The 23,776-nt window shown below is 42.3% G+C and overlaps 1 protein-coding gene across 1 annotated transcript in view; it reads left to right on the plus strand.

The window, feature by feature from the left end:
- The window catches only part of PROS1 (protein S), a 45,513-nt gene that overhangs the window by 11,403 nt on the left and 10,334 nt on the right, over positions 1-23,776 (plus strand). Inside the window, exons 5-14 of the mRNA XM_077807290.1 lie at positions 2,589-2,711; positions 3,908-4,039; positions 5,942-6,067; positions 9,970-10,091; positions 12,897-13,015; positions 15,284-15,473; positions 17,340-17,507; positions 20,424-20,592; positions 21,542-21,690; positions 22,395-22,617. Of these exons, the coding sequence (XP_077663416.1) occupies positions 2,589-2,711; positions 3,908-4,039; positions 5,942-6,067; positions 9,970-10,091; positions 12,897-13,015; positions 15,284-15,473; positions 17,340-17,507; positions 20,424-20,592; positions 21,542-21,690; positions 22,395-22,617 (1,521 nt within the window). The remainder of the gene's footprint in view (positions 1-2,588; positions 2,712-3,907; positions 4,040-5,941; positions 6,068-9,969; positions 10,092-12,896; positions 13,016-15,283; positions 15,474-17,339; positions 17,508-20,423; positions 20,593-21,541; positions 21,691-22,394; positions 22,618-23,776) is intronic.

Here is a 23,776-nt window from a genome sequence, read left to right on the forward strand (position 1 = left end):
CGCTGTGCAACCCCAGAAGAGCTGTGGAAAGGACACAATTCCTCCAAAATCACAAGGGAATAATTTGCATCAGCCCATTACCAAATTTATCGCATTCCTCTACTTGTGTCCAGCCTGCTCTGCTTGTGCACAAGTGCACAGCACCCTGCCTAGGTATTTTGAAAGAGTTTCCAGTCTGAATATATATTTATCCTTAAACACCCATCCCTATGTTTGTCCTTGAGAGGAAATGAGGGCAAAAAAGAATCCTTAATAATTACACTACTCGCTGCCACAGATGAGCATTTTCTAGATTACTCTGCCAACATGCCTGCAGTCACAAATTAAAGTGTATTCTCATTCATTCCCCTCCTTCCCCCTCTCTCTCTCTCATTGGAGGCTTGGGGGGCAGGGCAGGGTAGGATGCTGCAGAGGTGTGTGAACATTTAATGTTGCTGAACACTCTCCCATGAGGACAACTAGATATTAATTTTAATCCTCATATGGTTCCACATGGCAAAGTAGCAAACTCCAAAACAAAGTGGTTTAAAAAAAAAAAAGTAAAAAGATAACCTGTACAATTTTCAAAAGCCCAGGGGCCAGATTTTTAAAAAGTATTTAGGAACCTAAGTTACAGATAAGCGCATACTGGGATTGCACAAGTGCCCAACTCCCATGAGTTAGACACTTAGGCACTTATTAAAATTTCAGTACATATCTAATCTCTGCATCTATAGATGCTTACATTTCCTTATAAATCTGGCCCTTAGAAGCCTCTGTCCTATTTTCAGAAGTGACTTAGGCACGCAGGAATGTAAGACCCATTGATTTTCAATGAGGTCTAGGTACTTAGTGACCAGATTTTTAAAGATATTTAGGTGCCTAATAGGATTTTCTAAAGCATCTACATAGGTTAAGCACTTTGATAAATCCCACTGGCTCCTATCCGCATCTTTAGGTGCCTAAATACCTGGAACTTTGGAAAATGGAACACAGGAGCTTTTGAAAATTTTCCCCTACATCTAACTTTGCCATGTGTCCTCATTTTATCCTTTCATTTTTAATTTGAGTCCCCCTGACTTTCATATGAACTAACTGGGCTTCAGCTATGCATAATGTGGGCAAGTGTGTAGCATAATTGCGTTCTGCCAATCCACTTCCAACCTGGTCTGTAAGCCACTCGCTATTATTGAAGTCCAAGCCTTCTTAGCAAAGATAAACATCAATGCAATCTGGCATGGTTGGCTAAATCCACCTGCTCAATTTGCAGCGATGTCTTAAACAACCTTACACAATCTTCATACCATACAACAACAGATAATACAAAATACTCCCATCCCTACCACAATTAGTATTTTACAGTGAAATAAGATCATAGGAGTGTATCAGCTCCAGAAATATAAGTAACTGGTTAGAGTTGGGGGGTGAGGAAGGGGTGAGGAAAAGGAAACCATAGACCTGAAGTGTGGGATGGCCAGAAGAATGAATCTTTTAAATTATGGTATTTAATCAAAAGTGAGTTTACAGACTTCGGGCCAAATTCACCCAGTGAAAATAGATGTACTCCATTAAAGTCAACATAGATCCACCTGCTTTAGTCAGGGAGTTTTGCCCTACTTTTTTATTGTACTATACTTAGTCCTTAGACCTTTGTCCCCAGATGTGTGAACTTATATAAACATACCTACCAACTTAGGGGAGTACAGGGTAAAACAATAGGCTGTGTTCTCCCTGTGGTAGGCATGTTGCACTTCGCTTTACATTGCCACGCAGGCATGCACAGAGAGTTCTCGGTTCCTCTCCGTGCTCCAGTTTTTGATTTTTGTAAGTGAATTTAAAGTTAGTGAAAGCTGCCAGTTGGATAGCACTGGGAAGTGAAGTTTCCAGTTTGTCAATGGAGCATGTACAGTGCAGGCAGCAGGGTTGTAAGCTTGCACACAAATGTGCCACCTCTAGCATGACAAAGGAATTAGTCTCTGAACCTTTCAGACCTTGGCCTCTGCTGAGACAACTGGGATGATGATTGATGCAGACAGCTACTCACTAAGAACTGAACGGAGACCTCTGGGTTAATTTACCTGTGCCACTGAAGAGCCATCGTTTGGTAGTGGCTTGCTGCTATTACCAACCTGGGCCAGTCTGCACTCAGTAATAACAGGTTTCAGAGTAGCAGCCGTGTTAGTCTGTATTCGCAGAAAGAAAAGGAGGACTTGTGGCACCGTAGAGACTAACCAATTTATCTGAGCATAAGCTTTCGTCTCTAAGGTGCCACAAGTACTCCAGTAATAACAAGCACGGTATACCAATTCCCGTGAGCCATTCATTTCATAATGGTCTTCTCTTGGTGGGGGGAAAATGTTACTGATCCATAACTGGTAATGTTGTCTTTGGACTAGCTGTCAAAGGGGACAAAGTGCATTGTAACTTTTGAGGTAACTTAATCTCTGGACAGAATAAATAAAAAGACATGTGCTATGTGGATGCTTTTTCTTGTGTGGCAAGCTTTTTCCTTCTTGTGAATGGTGACTATCGGAGGAAAGGAGGAAGGAAATAGGATTATGGAAAGGCGGAGTGTAAAAATGAACTCTTTTCCCCCCATGCGCACACAGAAATTTCCAACCAATGTAGCCCTGTGCCATGCAATGAAGGTGGATATATGGAATGCATCGATGGGCAAGCCAGATACACTTGTGTCTGTAAACCAGGCTGGCAAGGAGAGAGATGTGAAGAAGGTACAATCCATTTTGTGACTATGGTGGTAGTAACTGTTACTATGGCTGAAATTAGAGCATTATTAACAGTACCATATCTTTAAATAGATAAAGGAGGCAGCAAATAGTCTCTCTTAGATTAAGATTTTTTGGGCTCCCCTCCCCCCCATTTCCCTTCTGTGACATACCAGGGCACAATACAGACCAATGAGTTGCTGTGTCACTCCAGGTCTGTAATCCGGGGACAGGCATGTCCTTCACAATGCCTTGCTGCTGTAGCCTCTAACTTGGACTGCTCACAAACTGCCTCCAGCTATGTCTGTATGTGCTTCAGCCAGCCAGCTACACATTGGCTCTTATCAGTCTTAAAGCTTACCACAGGGTGATCCCAACACACTCCCAGTCTCAGATTTCCCCTCAGAAATATATGTCCTGTACTGCTCAGCCCTCTCCTGGACAGACTGGGCTTTTGAGCTGTGCTCCGGCTCCGCTCCAGCTCCAGGCAAAAACCTGCAGCTCCACTGCTCCGGAGCTGCTCCATGCTCCAGCTCTGGGCTCCGCTCCAAAGCCCTGTGTAACAGACAGTACAGATACATTGAGTCCATTATTCCTTTAAGGGAATTACATGTACAACTTTTTACCCCAAATGAAGTTACCCAGATAATTCAATATGAACACACTGGATTAGATAAAACAGTAAAGCAAGTTTATTAACTTCAAAGAGAGAGCGAGATCTTAAGTGAGTACAAGTAATGAAAGATAAGTCAGACATGTTTACAAGAAAAATAAAGATAAACTGCTACTGGTGACTAACTTAACAAACTATATTAGATTCAAAGCAAAGTTCTCTCACCTGTGTCGAAGGAAACTCCATGCTGTTTCTTTGCTAAGATGTAGATTTTTGCCCCTACCCTCTTCCCTGCCAAAGTTGGCCACTTTGCTGGTAATTGTCCATCAGTCTTGTGTGCACCTGGCTGAGGCATCGGCTTGCCTTTTGTCTCCAAGGGCCTGATCTGACCACTCTCCAAATTTATCTGGAAAATACATTTTTAGTCATGATTTCAGTTTATAACTTCACATATAACGCTACTGCCATGATATTAGTGACCAGGAAATTGTGAGTTTTTAAATGATACTTCACAAGACATGACTTGTACAGAAATTACTACAATAGTGTATAGGGTGTGAACATGGATATATTCTGTTATATCTTCTAGATGTAAATGAATGTGAAGACCCAGCAAATAAAAATGGCGGTTGTAGCCACAGGTGTGCTAATTTTCCTGGAAGCTACGGCTGTTTTTGTGATGATGGATACTACATGCTTCCAAACAAACAGGACTGCAAGGGTAAGAAAATACACTTAAAATACCATCGTATGTAAGGAAATTATGTTTGGATACTACCAATTAGAGAAGTTAGGCTGAACTATAGCTACTGTCCCTTTAAATTTTCTCCTCCTATTTCGAGCCAAATTCTCCCATCTGATGCATGTTTGATTCCAATTGATATGCCCAAATCTAGGGTTGTGCTAACCTTTTTACATGACTCCAGGCTAGTTAATTAATGAAACCTGGGTTTGGGTCACAAATCCCAGACTTAAACCATTTTCATAGCCCAAGTCAAATTTCTAGAATGCAAGGGGCAGTTAACATTCTTAGCTGGAAACCCAGTCTGTGAAAATCTGTGGCTTTGGATGGATTTCACTCTCTGAGTTTTGGTTTCCTTCACTTGAAAGGAAAATGTTAATGAATTCTGAAGATGCTCTTTATGAGGATGATCAGATGTCCAGATTTTACAGGGACAGCCCCAAATATGGGGACTTTCTCTTCTATAGGCACCTATTACCTCCCACCCCCGTCCCGATTTTTCACACTGGCTATCTAGTCATCCTGCTCTTTATATGGGGAAAGCCTTGTGTGGCATTGCATCACTATACTTACTTGCTGGGTGTAGCACAAAGGCCTTTTTATTGACTATAGATTTAAGTCTTTATTTTGGAATAAAATTCCAGGTAAAGGGCATGCGTTAATATAGTTAGTAGAAAAATTTGATGGCATTTTGGCAAGAAAATAGCTTACCTCATCCTAGTATTGCATTTCTTTACTAGTCAAAATTTTTCTGTTGAGCTGCACTATCTGGTACGGATACCATCGTGAGAGGATGTAAAGGGACAGACTTTTAGGCTGGCTTTCACTGGGCTCCTGGTTAGTGCATGTACTTTTGTGGACACAAATAATCAATGACACCATGACTCGTATATAAGCCCATTGCAATACTGCAGTCTGACAAATGCAGGCTCACAAGTTGGTTGAATGGAGCCTGTTCGTATACTTTTAATCTTTTAGAGCAGAGGTGGGCAAACTACAGCCCGTGGGCCACATCTGGCCCACGGGACCATCCTGCCCAGTCTCTGAGCTCCCGGCTGGGGAGGCTAGTCCCCGGCCCCTACCCCGCAGCCTCACCTCACCGCCCTGCCAACGCTTTGGCCTGCCGCTTCTGCCGGGGAGCGCGGCGGTGTGGCTGGCTCCAGCCGGGCAGCGCAGCTGCGAGCTCCTGCTCCTCTGAGCGGCATGGTAAGGGGACGGGGAGGTTGGATGGGGGTGGGGTCCCAGGAGGGGGCGATCAGGGGACAAGGAGGGTTGGATGGTTCATGGGTTGTGAGGAGGGCAGTCAGGGGGTGGGAAGTGGGAGGGGGCCAGGCTGTTTGGGGACGCACAGCCTTCCCTACCCTGCCCTCCATACAGTTTCTCAACCCCGATGTGGCCCTTGGGCCAAAAAGTTTGCCCACCCTTGCTTTAGAGCTAGACTGTGCACCCCTGCCTCATGGTGGTGAGCCCTTATTCACACAAGTAGTCCCTCTGAAGCCAGAGAGGTTACCTGCCATTAATGAGGGCTCACCAATATGAGTAACAGCTGCACAATCTAGCTTTCAATCAGGAATGATGAGCAAAGCATTACAGTAAACACATTTGTGTTACTTTTTTCCTCTGACACACTTGTCCCTTTTCCTTGGATCCATAGTACAGCCTACAGAGTATCAAGGTATGCAGGAGACTTCACCTGGGGGCAAGGTAAAATTCCCTGCAGAATCCTCTGGAAGTCTCCCTTACAAAGGAGACTATGCGAAACCTAGCAAGATCTGCCGGAATTGTGAGCCCCCCCCCCTTTTTTTTTTTGCCCTTACAATCTTGAGGCAGGGTGAAATGTCATGAGAAAAACTTTATTCTCACTAACACTTCTGAATTTAGACAGGAATGAATGTGTGATACGTCCAGACATCTGTGGAACAGCACAGTGCAAGAACATCCCTGGCAAATATAAATGTGAATGTGCAGAAGGCTACACATATAATTCAACTTCAAAGAATTGTGAAGGTAAAGGTTTTTTTTTTTTTTTCCTTTCTTTTTTTTAAAAATAGGTGCTGTGACAATTTGGGGAATCTGTCTACATGTAACTTACAAATTCTAGTTGATCATTAAATGCCTCCATCATCTACTACCATCTCTCCCAGATCAAGGACAATAGAGAGTTGTTAACTTAAAACAGTTCCCATTCAAATGGGAGCACCTGAGAACAATGGGCTGGCTAAAGTTTAGAGAATCCAGTTATCTTATGTGCTTTGCAGAGTTTGGAGCAGTGGAAGGAAACAAAGACACAGGATGTGTCAGAGTGGGGGTTTACAGACACAGAGGGTACACCCGTCTCAAAGCCCAGGTCAGGCTTGGGCTGCAGGACTAAAAATAGCAGTGTAGACTAGAGGGTCAGCCCGAGCCAAAACATCTACACTGCTCTCTTTAGCCCTGCAAGCCTGAGTCAGTTGACCCAGGCTCTGAGACTCTCTGCTGCAGGTTGTTGGTTTTTTTGCTGTGTAGACATACCCAAAGTCTGAGGAGGGACTCAAAAGGGAAGCTTTTTGATTGCCAGATTAACTGGAGGTGAAGGATACTGACTGCAGGGGTCAGGGAAAGATCCAGTAATTGGGAGAAAAAGCCCTAAGCTGGTGGAGTGAGAGTCAATATAGGGGACTCGGAACCCTGGAAAGATACCAGCTGAAATCCCAAAGAATGCTCAAAGGTGATGAGAAAACTGAGGAGTGGTGTACAGGTGTTCATTGTTTTGCCTAGATCTGTATACCTCTTGTGCTGTCTAAAGTAAAGAATGAGTGGGTTAGAAATCCCTCTGCAAAGTCTGTGTTGTTTGCTTCAATCATCACATATTTCTGTAACAGGTGAATTATACACCAGTGGCTGACTACTCACAAGACTGAGCTCTAGGGAAGGGTTTTGCTTAACCTACTGAAGTGTCTTGGGGGTCAGCACTCATGCGAAGGGCCTACTGCAACTGGGTTTTGGGGTCCATCCTCCATGCAGGGGTATGAGACAGTCTGTGCCAGAGAGTCTGCAGCCAGAGATTGTAGCTGGAGCCTACCCTGTGATCATGAGGAGCTTCAAGGCACACAGGCCTAGCAAGCGGGTGTAACACAGCAGCCTGGTGAGGGTCCAGTAGGGGTATCTCAACCAGGGCTGTTACAATTACTACAATGTATAAAACAGCTTTCTAGCCTCTTCTATGGGTATATCAATCACCACATTTTATGTCACTATCATTCAAATGTTGGGTGCTCATTGATATTGAGTCAGTCTGACTGCTCTTCATAAAGTGTGCAAATATAATACTGGAGGGATTCACTCTCAAAATATTGGGACCTGAGACTGCCATTTAAAAATGGTCCATTCCTCTCCCCTTGCCCCAATTACACCTCCTCCATGCAATCTAATCTACAATTTGTCAGAACATTGTCCCTTCAGAAATTTTCTGGGAAGAGAAGAACATTTCTTTATGAAATGAGAGTGTGGAAGAAAGCGTCCCTCCAGAGAAAGTTTTCAGAGTAGCAGCCATGTTAGTCTGTCTTCGCAAAAAGAAAAGGAGGACTTGTTGTGGCACCTTAGAGACTAACAAAATTTATTTGAGCACAAGCTTTCGTGAGCTACAGCTCACTTCATGAAAATCCAGTAAAATCCAGTCAGGGTTCATAAACATCCCTATAGTAGAAACTGCCTATGATAGGTACTGACTCTGCCTATCCCCTTTCAACACTTGTGTGGCTGCACCAGCCACTACAGACACCCTGGCAAAGCAGGTCTTGCTGGAGGCTAGCATTTGTTGCACCCCCTTCCCCTCCAAGCAGACATACCAGCTCTGGGGCCGCAGCTTGCATTGCCAGAATCCTGAAGGTGAATCAAACCTGGGTTTAAAACACAATAGAAGTTGTTTTAAAGAATGACCTAAGCCCACTACAGTTTAACTTAGAGATTGGTCGTATCTTCAGCTCCACACATCTTTATCCTTCCTGAACAGAGTGTTTTTTCCTAAACAGGCCCTTGTTCAACTAAACAAACAGCAAAGACAGTAAGATTGGGCATTTTAATAGGTATAGTGCCTTTCCTCCAAGCATCTCAAAACCCTTCACAAGCATTAGTTGTTTAGTCCTTTCAACACACTAAGGAAGTATCTGCCATGTAATTATGGGGAACCTCTGGCACAGAGAGGTTAAATGGCGTGTTAGGTCACTCAGTGAGTCAGTGTCAAATACTAGGTTTCAGAGTAACAGCCGTGTCAGTCTGTATTCGCAAAAAGAAAAGGAGTACTTGTGGCACCTTAGAGACTAACCAATTTATTTGAGCATAAGCTTTCGTGAGCTACAGCTCACTTCATCGGATGCATACTGTGGAAACTGCAGAAGACATTATATACACAGAGACCATGAAACAATACCTCCTCCCACCCCACTCTCCTGCTGGTAATAGCTTATCTAAAGTGATCAGTACAAAAAAACCTGGATTTGTGCTGGAAATGGCCCACCTTGATTATCATGCACATTGTAGGGAGAGTGGTCACTTTGGATAAGCTATTACCAGCAGGAGAGTGAGTTTGTGTGTGTGTGTTTTGGAGGTGGGGGGGTGAGAAAACCTGGATTTGTGCTGGACATGGCCCACCTTGATTATCATACACATTGTAAGGAGAGTGATCACTTTAGATAAGCTATTACCAGCAGGAGAGTGGGGTGGGAGGAGGTATTTTTCATGGTCTCTGTGTATATAATGTCTTCTGCAGTTTCCACAGTATGCATCCGATGAAGTGAGCTGTAGCTCACGAAAGCTTATGCTCAAATAAATTGGTTAGGCTCTAAGGTGCCACAAGTACTCCTTTTCTTTTTGTCAAATACTAGAATGGAAGCCAGGAAACCTGGGAACTAGTTTCTGGTTCTACCCAATACGTTACGGTCACCACTTTATAAAGTGGAGCTTGAAGAGGAGATCTTGAAATTTTCCTTTAAGCAACTAAAAATGCGATTTTAAATTTTTTAAAAAAACCTAGCATGCTACAAAACCAAATCATGTTTTAAAAATATATTTACTAGCAGCCTATCATTTATTTACATCAAAAGGGTAGTGTACTTCAGAACCGGCATTGCAAAATTTCTTTATACATTGCCCTTAGCTCATGCCTACAGAGCCTCTCACCTCATGAGCTTGTATGTTTTTCATATTAGAAATGTAACAATTAAATTAGCCTTTCACACAACCTCTCTTTTATACATTATTTATTGCACACAGCCAACAACATGAAAAAGGTAGTAGGTTTAGCTCCTTAATAGCCAAGTGGTTTTTGCTTTTAATCAGCCTATATTGATCTCCATAGACTCCACTTAAGCTGTCTGGACTTTGCAGCTTGGGAAGATTACTACATCAGTCAGAGGAGGTACCTCTCCCTCAGATGGGACTGTACGGAACTGATTTTGGCCTTATGTGAACAGACTGTCTCTGCTCCACACAATTGCCATGTATACTATTAGGACTGTAGTAACTCTTGCAGCTTGTGAGACCCGAGGAGGAACAAGAGGAGAGTGGCCCAGAACAGGTAGTACTGATAGACAGATGGCAGGAGTTCATTTATGTCAACTCCTTTTCTGCATTCCTCTGTAATCCTCAGCCATGCAGCTCAGCTTTGTAGCTTCTCACATATCAGTTCAGCCTTGCCCTGGCTCGCTGCATGGTTTCCATATAAGACTTGCTGGGGTTGTTCATCCAGAAGGCAAATGTAAATTTCAGGCTGGAGAGAGCCCTTTAATACATCACCCCCACCACCGACAGGATTCACATTCCAGTACAGAACTGTCTTGCCCATTGTTGCATTAACTTAATGTACTTGTCTTTAGAACATTAAATGATTGTTCAGTCTAAGTCTCATGCAATGTGCTTCTGTTTCACTGCAGATGTGGATGAATGTGCTGAAAACACTTGTGCACAAGAGTGTGTAAATTCTCCAGGAAGCTATTCCTGCTATTGTGATGGCAAGAAAGGGTTCAAGCTTTCTAAGGACAGGAAGAACTGTGAGGTAAAACTGCATGATATGAGCTTGCTAGGGAAATTACAGAGTTGGGGGTTTCTCTATGACAGGATGAGGTAGATTAGAAAAAGTACCAAAGCCAGTTTTAAAATTGCTGGGAAAATGCTGCAGGCTTTGAGTCAGGGCATGCTTCACAAATCAAATCCAGCAGTTCAGTTGACAGGGATTTGGATATCATTCGGTCCAGGTTCAGTTCCAAGAGAAAGCATCAAGAGAAATCTGCTTTAACTAGCCCTTTTCTACCCGACCCCCAAAATAAACCCCATACCCTCCCTGGCTTAGATGTTGACATGGGAGCCTCAGCTCATTTTGAAAGCATGTTCACATATTTCCCAGATTTTTCTTGCCATGAGAACCTTTTCCCACCTAGTCTCTCAGAATGACTCCTGGAAAAGCTCAGTTTGAGCTGATTGTTTTGCACAGTTTCAGTTATCATGACTTTTTTTTTTTCTTTTTTTTTAAAAAGAGGGCCAAGCAGCGAGTGAATAGTTTCACCAAGTGCTAAAAAAACACATTTCCCATCCAAAAGGAACTACAAATTTACACTTTAGTGGAAGAAACAGTGGGACTACAGAGGATTTCAATGAAAGCATTTTCTTATGAAGGCTTTTCTTTATACTACTTTGGCAGGAACGGGCAGGTTGGGACCTGTAAGTGTGTTCAAACAGCTTCCACCAAAAACAAATCTTTGCCACAGTATGATGTAGGGGCGCTTAAATATTTCAAAGATCAAAGCCCCCGATTGTGCTCGAACATATTTACTAGAAGTTGGTATTTTTAGTTGCTAAGCTTTAATACTTAGACAACACAGGGAGTAATTCCATTCCCTACTGATAATAAAGTGGGAGGACAGTCTGCTCTGTCCCCCTTAAACATTACTCCTAATGCTGTTGTATGAGAGACAGGTTTAGTAACCCTTGGGACTAAGGCTAAAGAGGCTGACCCAGTATGTAGAAACCAGTTGCAGATCTTTTAGTTGGAATAAAAATCTGTATTATCAGCAGTATCATGGAAAAACCCAAAAGGATGTATCCTCTTTGCAGACCAAGTGCTCCACCCCGTATATAAAAAAAATTCAAGTCCAATTCTTACATATAATATTGTAATTCATGAGTTGTTGCACTACAGTCAACAGAATTGCTACACCATGAAAATTGTGTTAAATGAGAACCAAGCCCAAAGAATTTTGGGAAATGTAGTATTAGCTGTGAGTTAGACCAATAGTTCTCAATCAGGTTTACGCGTACCCCTGGTGGTACGTATAGGTCTTCCAGGAGGTACATCAACTCATCTAAATATTTGCCTAGTTTTACAACTGACTACATAAAAAGCACTACCAAAATCAGTACAAACTAAAATTTCATACAGACAATGACTTGTTTATACTGCTCTATGTACTATACACTGGAAAGTAAGTACAATATTTGTATGCCAATTGATTTATGTTATAATTATATGGTAAAAATGAGAAAGTAAGCCATTTTTCAGTAATAGTGTTGACACTTTATTTTGATGTCTGATTTTGTAAGCAAGTAGCTCTTAAATGAGGTAAAACTTGCGGTACGCAAGACACAAACTCCTGAAGGGGTACAGTCATCCTGAAAGGTTGAGAGCCACTGAGTTAGACTATCCAAGTGCAATGTGTATCACACACACAGTAGTGTTTCACACCCAATTGCTTTGGTTCTGCTGCATCTGCGTAGGACATATCTGCTGGGAGATTAAATATAGGGGATTCAATCAAAAATAAGTTCCAGCTGTCTTTTTACATCTGACATCATTGTGGCATGACAAGAGACATAAAAACAGCAGTGCACATTGAGTCGTAGCTGAAATGGCAATATGGCCATACAATGTCTGACCTATTTGAATGAGAGTGACCAGATAGCAAGTGTGAAAAATTGGGACGGGGTGGGAGGTAATATTTCAGACAAAGCCCTGAACAGTGGGACTGTCCCTATAATATTGGGACATCTGGTCACTAATTTAAACTGATATATTATCCCTATATACAGTCATCATTCTGTCTACCACTGCAATACAGAAAGTATACAAACTTCATACACAGCAACACTGTGCAACAATGTATACCAGAAAATGAAGAATACCTTTCCCAGTGAAGGCTGAAAAGTTTAAATAGGCAGAATATAATTACCCAAATTTAATTTTGGCCAGGACACCGGGATTAACCTCACAATCTTACCTAGGACTAGTTGTGACTAGTGTCCAGGACCAAACTTTTCATGTGTTCTGAGAAGATACCATATCAAGAGACATTGTACTTCCCCTGCCACTATGCTGTATATTAGTTCAGTTCTGCTTCAGAGGAAAGTGTGGTGCTTATTCAAATCAAGACCACTTTGTGTATCACCCTAGATGTTTTAGATTTCACCCATCCAACAATCAACCCAACCAAACTGCTTAAATCAAGAGACCTGAGAATCCTAACATAAGGTGGTAGGGATGCAGGTTGAAAGGAAATGGTGTAATTTGGCTGTATGCCTTGATTTGAATATTAAACACTTACAATGTAATTACCAACTCAAATGAAAGTTGTAATCTACGAAACTATGTTACAACATTTTTAGCCACCAATATTTTTGATGTATGGATAATGTAGAAAAATAAAATTGTTTTATTTGTACTGAGGTATTCAGATTAATCAAGTATACTAGGTATCAAGTGCTTAAGAAAAATGTAACGAGCTAAAAGCCACTAAGAACTGAGGTTAATCTGTGAAATATCACTGCACAAAAGTTATGACATGGTGATTTTTCCCTTCATTATTTCCAGGCTGTTCCAGTTTGTGTCCCTCTGAATCTTGAAAAAAATTATGAATTGCTTTACCTGGCAGAACAATTTATGGCGATCCCTGTGCTGTATTTAAGGTTTAGATTGCCAGAAATAACCAGGTGAGCACTTGCCGTTGATAACACTATGCATGAAAGTGCTGGGGATTTGTTTCCATTAATTCCCAGAGGGTGGCAGAAGGACTATGGATTGCATGAAGAGTTCACAGCATCATCTCACTGGGTAAGACACCTTGTGTCATTGCGGGGAGGACAAAGGAACTGAGCTTCCTACATGTAAATAGCACTCAGTGGAGGCTGGAGTTATTTGAAAGTGGACAGACGGGAGCGAGGTGCTTAGAACCACTTTACAGCACCACTTAGTGATTGTATTATATCCATGAGCCACATCTTTAGTATAGTTCCTTCCTGTAACTCATCGGCTCAGCTGGATCTTAAGCAACCCTTTCCATCAGACGGGGACAGTGTCAGCTGCCCGATGCAGCTACATAGTGGAGCAGGCAGCCCATTGGTGTGGTCTGTGGCAGATACAGTGCACCAGCATCTGAGCCTGAGCTCATCAGTGGGTGAAGAGCCAGATTCCTCCTGCAACGACAGCTGTGTTGCTGTGGTTGAAGACAGAGATATACGGACCAAAAGGGAAACAAACCCTGGGAGGAAGAGAATCAAAACAGTCCCGAGACTGAGTGGGAAAAGGTGGAAAATGGATCAAGGGGGAGAGGAGAGAATACGAACTGGATGGAGGCCTCAGCAGTTTTTAGAGTGAATGAGATTTCTTAGGAGAGGCAGAAAGATGGTGTCTCACAGTGACAGAATCTTGCTGCCCCCTCTGAAGGGAAGAGAAAAGACGTGACGATGATGGCAGAGATGTAGAGGTATTGCAGTTCCCCCGGGGCCAGTCTTGCCAACTGACTCAAAACTTGCTCTGAAGAATCCCCACTGGTGGGACGTTTGCAGGCACATTTTGATCCAAACGGTGTCTGTGGTATTTCACAGTAGGCAAGTTTCATATAGGTTCCCCCCCTAAAGTGTGTCAGTCCTTAAAATCAGATGTTATAGAAATGAATATGCATCTCGCAGTGTGTAGTTGTAAATCAAAATGGTGAGCCTCAGATGATGGTTCTGCTGCTCTTATGCAGGCGTTACCAGCTGTACCATGCTGTTCATCAAGTACGGAGGAAGCTAATGGTCTCCTGTGCTTTCTCCTAAAATATTCCAGGCCACTGATGGAGCACAGTGTCTTGTTTTACGCCAATATCAATTTGTAGGATTTCCCCTTCAGATGTCAGCATCCTATAGCTATTGCTAATGTTAGTAAGCTCTATGTGGCATTTAAGTTTGCTCCTTGTGGCACTTGAAAATGCAGAGTTACCTTTGAATCACTGTCTGAACAATTTCAGAGGCGCCAACAGCAGAAGTTGTTGCATTTGTGATTTTTAGTGTCTCAGATTTAGAGCATCAATATTAAGACATGCCCTTGTGTCATGAATCAAAGGTGACCTGGAATTAATGCTCTCTTGGAAGATTTTTGAAAAGTTTGAAAGTGTCCTTAGCAGCTAACATCTTAAATAGTTACTTATAAATTCAAAATAAGGAGTTTTGACAGAACCATGTTTGAAAGTCAATGTGGTTTAGTGACTGGAGATCTGAACTTGGAATCAGGGCACCTGCATTCTGTTCTTAGTTCTGCCATCCACCTGCTGTGTGCCTTTCACAAGTCACTTCACCTCTGTACCTCCATTTTCCCCTCAAGGCCTTCTTCGGTCTTGTATATTTAGCCTGAAAGCTTTGGCGCAGAGAGCTTCCCTTATGTTTGTACAGCCCCCAGAGCACAACAGGGTCTATAGGTTCTACCATAATAATAAATAATAATACCACCACCATTTATTATTTGTATTACTGTAGTGTCTAGGAGCCCTAGTTATGAACCATGACTCCATTGTACTAGATGCTATACAAACACAGAACAAAAGGAACTACAATTTATGCATGATCATCCAAATGCCACCAACATACAGATCTTATTCCCTAAACAAAATAAGGGTAAAGAATGGAACTTTCAAAGTCAGTGATGATGAAGCACATTTAAGAAGATACTTCTGATAGATTTTTTTTTAATGGCACTCCTCATCATAGTACTGGAACACCTCCCAAACAATTTACTTTTTCTTACAACACACCTGTAACGTAAGGGGAACTGGATTCTGCCTATGATTAATCACAGGCAGCCATTGGACCTGCTTGGATACAGAGTTGTCATTTGGAGATTAATATTTGCCTCTATAGCTAAATTATTAATGTATTGCACTGAACTCTTCATTGTCTCATGTATCCTCTTCCCATGATTGTGATTCCTCTCCCATGACACAGATTTTCAGCAGAATTTGATTTCCGGACATATGATACAGAGGGTGTTATATTATATGCTGAATCCTCTGACAGCACAGCATGGTTCTTGCTTGCACTTCGTGATGGGAAGATTGAGATTCAATTCAAGAATGAACTTGGAACAAAAGTCACCAGTGGTGGCAAAGCCATTAATGATGGTCTGTGGCATATAGTAAGTTATTTTCTAATACCCTGTGAATTATTGGCGCACTCAGGTGAAGTTGGGGAAAATTGTAATCGCGACTTTATAATAATAATTTAAAAAAAGGTTTCAAAATGATTCCATAAAGATCCCAGATGTAAAGGTGGTTAAGAAAGATACAGTGGTAGCATTAGCAAACTTCCGAATTTCCTTGTGATACAAACAGCCACTGTCTGCATGGTGCTTGGGCCCTATGAAGTAATACCTAGTGCATGATCATCTGTGTAAACATGTTTATTCTGATTAAAGTGGTCCATGGGGTTGTTATTCCAAACATACTTGTTATTTTATGTTGGCCAATGCAGCTTGATCAATCAAATCAAGGCTTCCTGCCTCCTAACTAAAGAAAATATTATTGTCCTTAACTCTGCTAGCCATAGATTTCTCCTCATGTCACTTCGCTTCCCCTATCAATTTTCTACAATTCCTAACTTTTGATTTACATTCTGTACTATCAACTTCCCCTTTCTTCCATTTATTACATATTATTTTTAAAGGTTTTTATAGTTGCCTTCAGGTTCTTCTAAGCCAGATTGCTTTTTTAACCAATTTGGCCTTCTCCCTTGATTATGGCTTTTTGGGCATCTAGTAAAGTCTTGTTAAAGAAGCCCTAATTATCCATTCACATTTTTCCTCTCAGCTTATTTGGCTCATGATTGTTTTCACCTATGTGAAATTGGCCCTTTTAAAGCACCAAGTTGGGCAGGATTGTACTTGGGGAGCTAGCAACTTGTGCTGCTATAGCCACACTACTATTTTTAGTATGCTAGCTTGAACAGAGCTGGACATATGTCTACCGGCGCTGGGAAGCACCCTGTCAGCTGCTGTGTAGATGTACCCTAAATGGATGAGATTTAGTTCTGCCATATTGTTTCTTGGTGTCCAGTCCAGTGTACCTTCCCTTAGACCAAAAGGTATTTTGGTGGGTAACATCAACAGTAGATGATTTTTTTTTTGTGGGGGGGGGGGTGTCTGTGTTCCCTCAGGAGATTCAGTTCTTTGTGGCAGGCTGAATGAGATCCAGAGGAGCATGCTCAGTGTGGATGGAGTGTTTAGGCATTTTGCTTCTAAAATTGCTCATGAGGTCTACTAAGCATAGGCACCAACTCCGTGGGTGCTCTGGGGCTGGAGCACCCATGCGGAAAAATTAGCAGGTGCTTAGCACCCACCAGCAGCAAAGCTCCCCCTACCCCCTCCTTGCTTCATCCTCCCCTGAGCACGCCACGTCCCCGCTCCGCTGCCTACCTCCCAGCACTTCCTGCCTGGCCACCGCCAAACAGCTGTTTGGTGGCACTTTGGACTTTCCGGGAGGGAGGGCAAGGAACGGGGATGCCGCGTGCTCGGGGAGGAGGCAGGGCAGGGGCAGGGACTTGGGAGAAAGGGTGGAATGGGGGCGGGACAAGAGCAGTGCAGGGGCAGGAAGAGGTGGAGAAGGGGTGAGGCCGGGGCGGGGTGGGGTCGAGCACCCACCAGGCAAAGGGGAAGTTGGCACCTATACTACTAAGTGTAACACAAAGTGAAAAATTGTGTTTTTTCCAAAAAATATCAGTCATTCAACCAAGTATAGGCTTTCCTATGGAAAGCAAGAGACACCTTTGCCTTTCAAATATTATTCCTCTACCCAGTTTCATAATCCTGCTGCAAACCATTAGAATATTTAAAAAAAAAAAAAGAGAGAGAGAGAGAGGCAGGCAGGTTCTGGGTGGTGGGTTTTTGTTTTTTAAATACCGGGACATGTTAGGCAACCTTAACACAAGACTCACTACTCCTCCCTGTGTAATCAGTACATTCAACATATGTAGTGCTATATATTTTGTATATTATTTTTAATCCTAGGTCTCAGTGGAAGAATTAGAACACAGTATAAGTGTAAAAATAGCAAAAGAAGCAGTGATGAACATTAACAGCCCTAGAAATCTGTTCAAACCAACAAATGGCTTCCTGGAAACTAAGGTGTACATTGCAGGATTACCTCGCAAAGTCGACGACACCCTCATTAAACCGGTAACTTAAAGATACCTCCTGATTAAGGCTGCTTTCTTGTTCACTTCTCCTTATGTGGTGGTTACTGGGGAGACAAAATACAGGGAGGTATGTAGGTAGAAAATGAAAATGCCATTGACATTTTTGTTTGAAAATGAGTACGCATGAAGCTTTGTGGTCTGCCCATTTTCAGGTTTCAATTATAGAATCACAGCAATTAAAGATGTCTCAGGTAATCTAATCCATTTTCCAGGGTCATATGCAAGATTGTGCCTGAGAGTACATTTCCTAATCTCATTTTAAGACTCCCAAGCAATAGGGCCACCAATAGTTATCTTGGGAGCCTATTGTACAAATGTTCCCTTTCTTAGTGCCACATTGTGCCTTGGTCTTGTGTGTATGGGCAAGGGATAGGGGTGGGAAGTGTTGAGGAAAGGTAAAAGAAATGCACAGTGTCTTCATTTCTACCCTGCCCTGCTCTACCCACCCTGCACAGGGGGCCTGAGTCACCTTACTCACCCTTTTCAGCAGCTGTAGGTCCCTGCAGCCACCTCTCACGCAGACCCAGTAATCCTCAAAGTAACTGGCAGTGTCAGCAGAGAGGCAACAAGTGAATGGAAGACTGAACTTGTTTTCCACCCTAGAAGAGGGAAGCCTCCATTGCCATTTCCCATACAGTATCTGTTCTTCATATGTGTAAACGAATGTCTATCCAACACGTTGCATGTGTACTAGAAAATAATTTACATTTGAAAACAAGTCACCAGTCCACTAACAAAAAAAATGCTTGGAATATTTCATTTTTTAATGAATCCATTTTTGTTTGCAGTGTGACAGGGAGGCAAAAAGGTAAAAATGTTTAACTGCTTCTCAATAAATATTCTCTTACCCAATGTGAAATAATTCTAGAAATGTTGTTTGGGCTGATGAGTCAAACTCTCGGCCAACAAACAATACTAATAGCTATGGCCCCCTAGTTATAGCGCAGCAGACATGGCCAAGCAGAAGAGAAAAGTTTGGCTTCAGTATGTTTGAACTTAAATTTTGAAGGTGTCTGTTCTTTGCTTGCCAGTGGTACCAAATGGGAAAAGCTTACTGGCTCAGCAGTGCTGACTGAAAGCTGCGCTACTGTACATGCCTTTGAGTTCAAAGAGACACAAAGTGCGTGAGGGTGACAAAATACCAGTGAGGTAATGTCTTTTATTGGACCAACTTCTGTTGGTGAGAGGGAGAAGCTTTTGAGCGATACACAGCTCTTCTACAGGTCTGGAAAAGGTAGGTACTCAGCGTCACTGCTAAATACAAAGTGGTACAGATTGTTTAGCATAAGTCGTTAACATATATTCTAAAAGACTATTCAAGGTGAAGTGGTCCCTTAACACACTTCCAGTGATGGGATAATAAAGTGTGGAGGGGAGTTAGTGGATTACAGATTTTTGTAATAAGCCATAAATCTAGTGTCTTAATTAAGACCATGATTTTTAGAGTCTAGTAAAGTGATGAATTTAAGCTCCCAGGCTCCTCTTTTCAAGGTGTTGTGCAGGAGGATGAGGACTGAGAGGTCAGAAATGGAGTGATTGTTTTGTGAAAAAAGTGTTTGCCGTTGGATAATACAGTGTTTTTATCTTTTTATCATTTTTTTTTCTGTGCAAGGTCATTTGAGAGCGTAGTGATTGTCTAGTTTCATCCACATAGTTGTTGGGGCATTTGGAGAATTAGATCACACAATGGAACGTGCCACCCAAACATCCCTGAGAGAACCTGCTTCATTGCAGGAAAAAGCCCCTCTAATCACTCACCCCTAGTTGTCACCTACCGCTCTACATTGGAGGCCATACAGGGCATCATTAAACAATTACAATCCATACTCAATGGGGACCACATCTTGAAAGAAATCTTTCCTGAACTTCTGCTTCTGGCCTTCGAACAACCCCCTAACTTCATATCAGAAGCAAGTCCCCAACAGACAAGAACTCCTCAACTTAAAGCAGCACCAGACCCTGCCACAACAATAGATGCAAAACCTGCAGACATATCTCCACTGCTACAATGATCACTCCCCTCCCGCCCACAACATATCTTTCAAGATCCATGGGTCCTACCCCGAGCTGTCCCTTGGGTAGGGCAAATCGAGGCGACCGCTCCGGGCCCCGCACTTTGGGAGGCCCCACAGGCTGGTGCAATTGGTCCTGGAAGAGACGAATCTGTCACTTCCTCCCTAGACCCCAAACCCCACTAGGGAAGGCCCTGGTCCTATCCATGCCTATCACAATGTGGTGTACCTCATCCCCAATGATGCCCCCAATGCTAAAAGTCAAAAATACCATATTACCCAAGGGCAAACACTTATCACAAAACAATCACTCCATATCTGACTTTCAGTCCTCATCCTCAAAGGAAAGCTGCAAAACACTTTCCAAACGACAAGCCTGGGAACGTAAATTCCTAACTTTGCTAGACACTATAAATCATGGTTTTAATGAAGACTCTGGATTGATGGTTTATTACAACAAGGCAGCTTACATTGACCTCTCTGGAGCGTAGACCAGGCCTGAGTACTTTTCTCAGACCTGAAGAAGAGTTCTTTGTAAGCTCAAAACTTTGTTTCTCACGCCAACAGAAGTCAATCTAATAAAAGATATTACCTCACCCACCTTGTTCTCTCTAATATCCTGGGACCACATGCAGTTTACAGCACTGCAAACAGCAATTTGATTCCAAGACAGCTCTGAAGATCAGTGCTGTAATCTATAAAAAGAAAAGGAGTACTTGTGGCACCTTAGAGACTAACCAATTTATTTGAGCATGAGCTTTCGTGAGCTACAGCGGCATTGATATATAAATTGTCATGTAAAGTAACTCATTCTCTGTTGATTAACAATGTTTCTAGAGCAAATCTGTATGCAACACAAAAACCCGAATGTAACTCTCTTGCAGATTAACCCTCGACTAGATGGGTGCATTCGTGCCTGGAACCTGATGAATCAGGGAAGTTCAGGCATAAAAGAAGTTATTCAAGAAAAACAAAGCAAACATTGTTTAGTAACTGTGGGGAAAGGGTCCTACTACCCTGGCACTGGCATGGCAGAATTTCATATAAACTATAGTAAGTATTTTTTGGCCTTCTCCAACATGTCTTTATGCTGGACCGATGATTGAACTAATGAATGGCAAAAGAGTATGGGCTTTCCTCGGGCAAAGTTCACACTAATTTCAGAGGGAGTTTTGCTTGAGTAACGAGCGTAGGTTCTGGCCTCGCACATTATCAGTTTAATTTCTGCAAAGACCTCTACAAGGGTGGACTTGATCAAATTGGTCCTTTCCATCTCTAAAGGGTCTGATTCTGCTCCCATTTTATCAATGGAAGTTTTGCTATTGACGTCACTAAGTGGTTTGAGCCCCAAATGAAAGTCATATGGAATTATATTAGAGCAAGATACATTGCGGGTGCTGATTGTGATATTAAGTAACATGGTGCATTATTAGTGTGAAATTATGAAAAAAAAAAGCAGTTAATAAACATGGGCATGCCTTTTAGCTGCTGAGCTTGCAAACACTTTAGCACCTGTATAACTTTTATGCATGTGAGAATTCCCATTGGAGCAATGGGACTATTCCTGTGTGTGATGTTAAATGCATGTTTAAGCTATCAGTCTTCTGCTCAGCAGCAAAATTTTATGAGCAACCTGTTAGGCTTTTTTCTGGCTTAACCTTATAAACAGCCCTCTTATGAATGTGACAGTGAGAGAGGTAACAAAAAATAAATTAAAAAAAAGACCAGGAAGCTGAAAAGGCAAGGAAAAACCCCAAGCTTTGTATGGCCATTCTTATGTTCTTAAGCTTAAAATGTCTCTTTCTATATGTTTAATATTAGAAATTTTGGGGAAAACTAAAAATGTAAAGCTCACCTTTTCACTGCAGATTTAGCCTTATTTTTCGTAGTGGGAATATAGATTAAATTGTAGGGGGGAAATGCTTGTAAATAACCAAACAGTATTTGGATACTTGAAGCAGGTGTTTTTCGGGTTCATTAATTTCTTTTTTTTTTTAAACAGATAATCTTACCAATGACAAAGAATGGCTAATAAACATAACATTGACTATTCGCCCATCCAGAGGCACGGGTGTGATGTTTGCCTTGGTCTCTGGCAAAACAGTGCCTCTTGCTTTGTCCATAATAGACTCCAACTCCCCTAACTCACAGGTGATCTTACTGTTATCACAGTAACTTTGGGTCAGGTCCTCATCTGGTGTAAATCAGCATAGCTCTTTTGACTTCAACTCTGTCTTCATTCTCCATCTGTAAAATGGGACTGATCCTAGTTACTTACTGTACTTCACAAGGGCGTTGTGAGGCTGAATTAATTGTTTGCAAGGTGCTCTGATAAAACAGTGATGAACTGCATAAAAAAGCCAATATATAAATAGGTCTTGCTATCCTTGAATTTCCCTCTATTCCCAGTTGTGGCAAGTAGCATGACAGAAGGTAGTATATGCGTATATGTATATGACGGTGACTACATATGTCTTTTTTAAACTGCCTGAAGTAGATACTTTGAGTGAAATGTTGGCCTCATTATAGTCAATGTCAAAACTCCTATCGACTTCCACAGGACCAGGATTTAACCCCAGAAATCTAGATCAAGATTTTCTAACAAGAATACCGAAAGAGAGACTCCTAAAAATAAAATTTAGGCAACTAAACAGGTGGCTTGGTTTCTCAAAAGCGCTGAACAACCCAGCAGCTTCTGTTGACTTCAGTGGATTTCCCAATTTCAGACACCTATTTTGAAAAACGTTGGCCATAATGTTTCCTCCAGTTTCTCCTTACAAATGTAAAATGCATCATAACTAAATAAAATAAGTGCTGGAGTTGTACGTGAAATGTTTTTTAATTCTGCTGCCTAGGAAATCATTGTGACTATTGAGAACGTTATTGTTGCCCGGCTGGAGTCAGAGAGGTTGTGTACCTCCAAAAGAATGCTGCTGGGACTCCGAGTAAACAAACAGCTGCTTGAACTGACTGCTGATTCACAAACATACAGCACCAATTCTGAGCAAGAGCAACAACTGTCCATCCTGGATCAAGTAATGAAGGGACCTATTGTTACCTACTTAGGTGGCATTCCAGGTGAATTTTATTTCTTTTCATTGATGTGAATGAATTAGTCTTACTCAATATCCTGGGTTGTTGTGGTGTGGTGTTTGTTTTTGTTTTTTAAAAAAAAAACACTTACCTACAGTAACTCCTTACTTAAAGTTGTCCTGGTTAATGTTGTTATGTTGCTGATCAATTAGGGAACATGCTCGTTTAAAGTTGTGCAATGCTCCCTTATAAGTCATTTGGCAGCCGCCTGCTTTAGAATCATAGAATCATAGAATATCAGGGTTGGAAGGGACCCCTGAAGGTCATCTAGTCCAACCCCCTGCTCGAAGCAGGACCAATTCCCAGTTAAATCATCCCAGCCAGGGCTTTGTCAAGCCTGACCTTAAAAACTTCCAAGGAAGGAGATTCCACCACCTCCCTAGGCAACGCATTCCAGTGTTTCACCACCCTCTTAGTGAAAAAGTTTTTCCTAATATCCAATCTAAACCTCCCCCACTGCAACTTGAGGCCATTACTCCTCGTTCTGTCATCTGCTACCATTGAGAACAGTCTAGAGCCATCCTCTTTGGAACCCCCTTTCAGGTAGTTGAAAGCAGCTATCAAATCCCCCCTCATTCTTCTCTTCTGCAGGCTAAACAATCCCAGCTCCCTCAGCCTCTCCTCATAAGTCATGTGTTCTAGACCCCTAATCATTTTTGTTGCCCTTCGCTGGACTCTGTCCAATTTATCCACATCCTTCTTGTAGTGTGGGGCCCAAAACTGGACACAGTACTCCAGATGAGGCCTCACCAATGTTGAATAGAGGGGGACGATCACGTCCCTCGATCTGCTCGCTATGCCCCTACGTATACATCCCAAAATGCCATTGGCCTTCTTGGCAACAAGGGCACACTGCTGACTCATATCCAGCTTCTCGTCCACTGTCACCCCTAGGTCCTTTTCCGCAGAACTGCTGCCTAGCCATTCGGTCCCTAGTCTGTAGCGGTGCATTGGATTCTTCCGTCCTAAGTGCAGGACCCTGCACTTATCCTTATTGAACCTCATCAGATTTCTTTTGGCCCAATCCTCCAATTTGTCTAGGTCCTTCTGTATCCTATCCCTCCCCTCCAGCGTATCTACCACTCCTCCCAGTTTAGTATCGTCCGCAAATTTGCTGAGAGTGCAATCCACACCATCCTCCAGA

This window comes from Eretmochelys imbricata, chromosome 1 (assembly GCF_965152235.1).
Source record: "Eretmochelys imbricata isolate rEreImb1 chromosome 1, rEreImb1.hap1, whole genome shotgun sequence".
In the NCBI taxonomy this organism is placed as follows: Eukaryota; Metazoa; Chordata; order Testudines; family Cheloniidae; genus Eretmochelys; species Eretmochelys imbricata.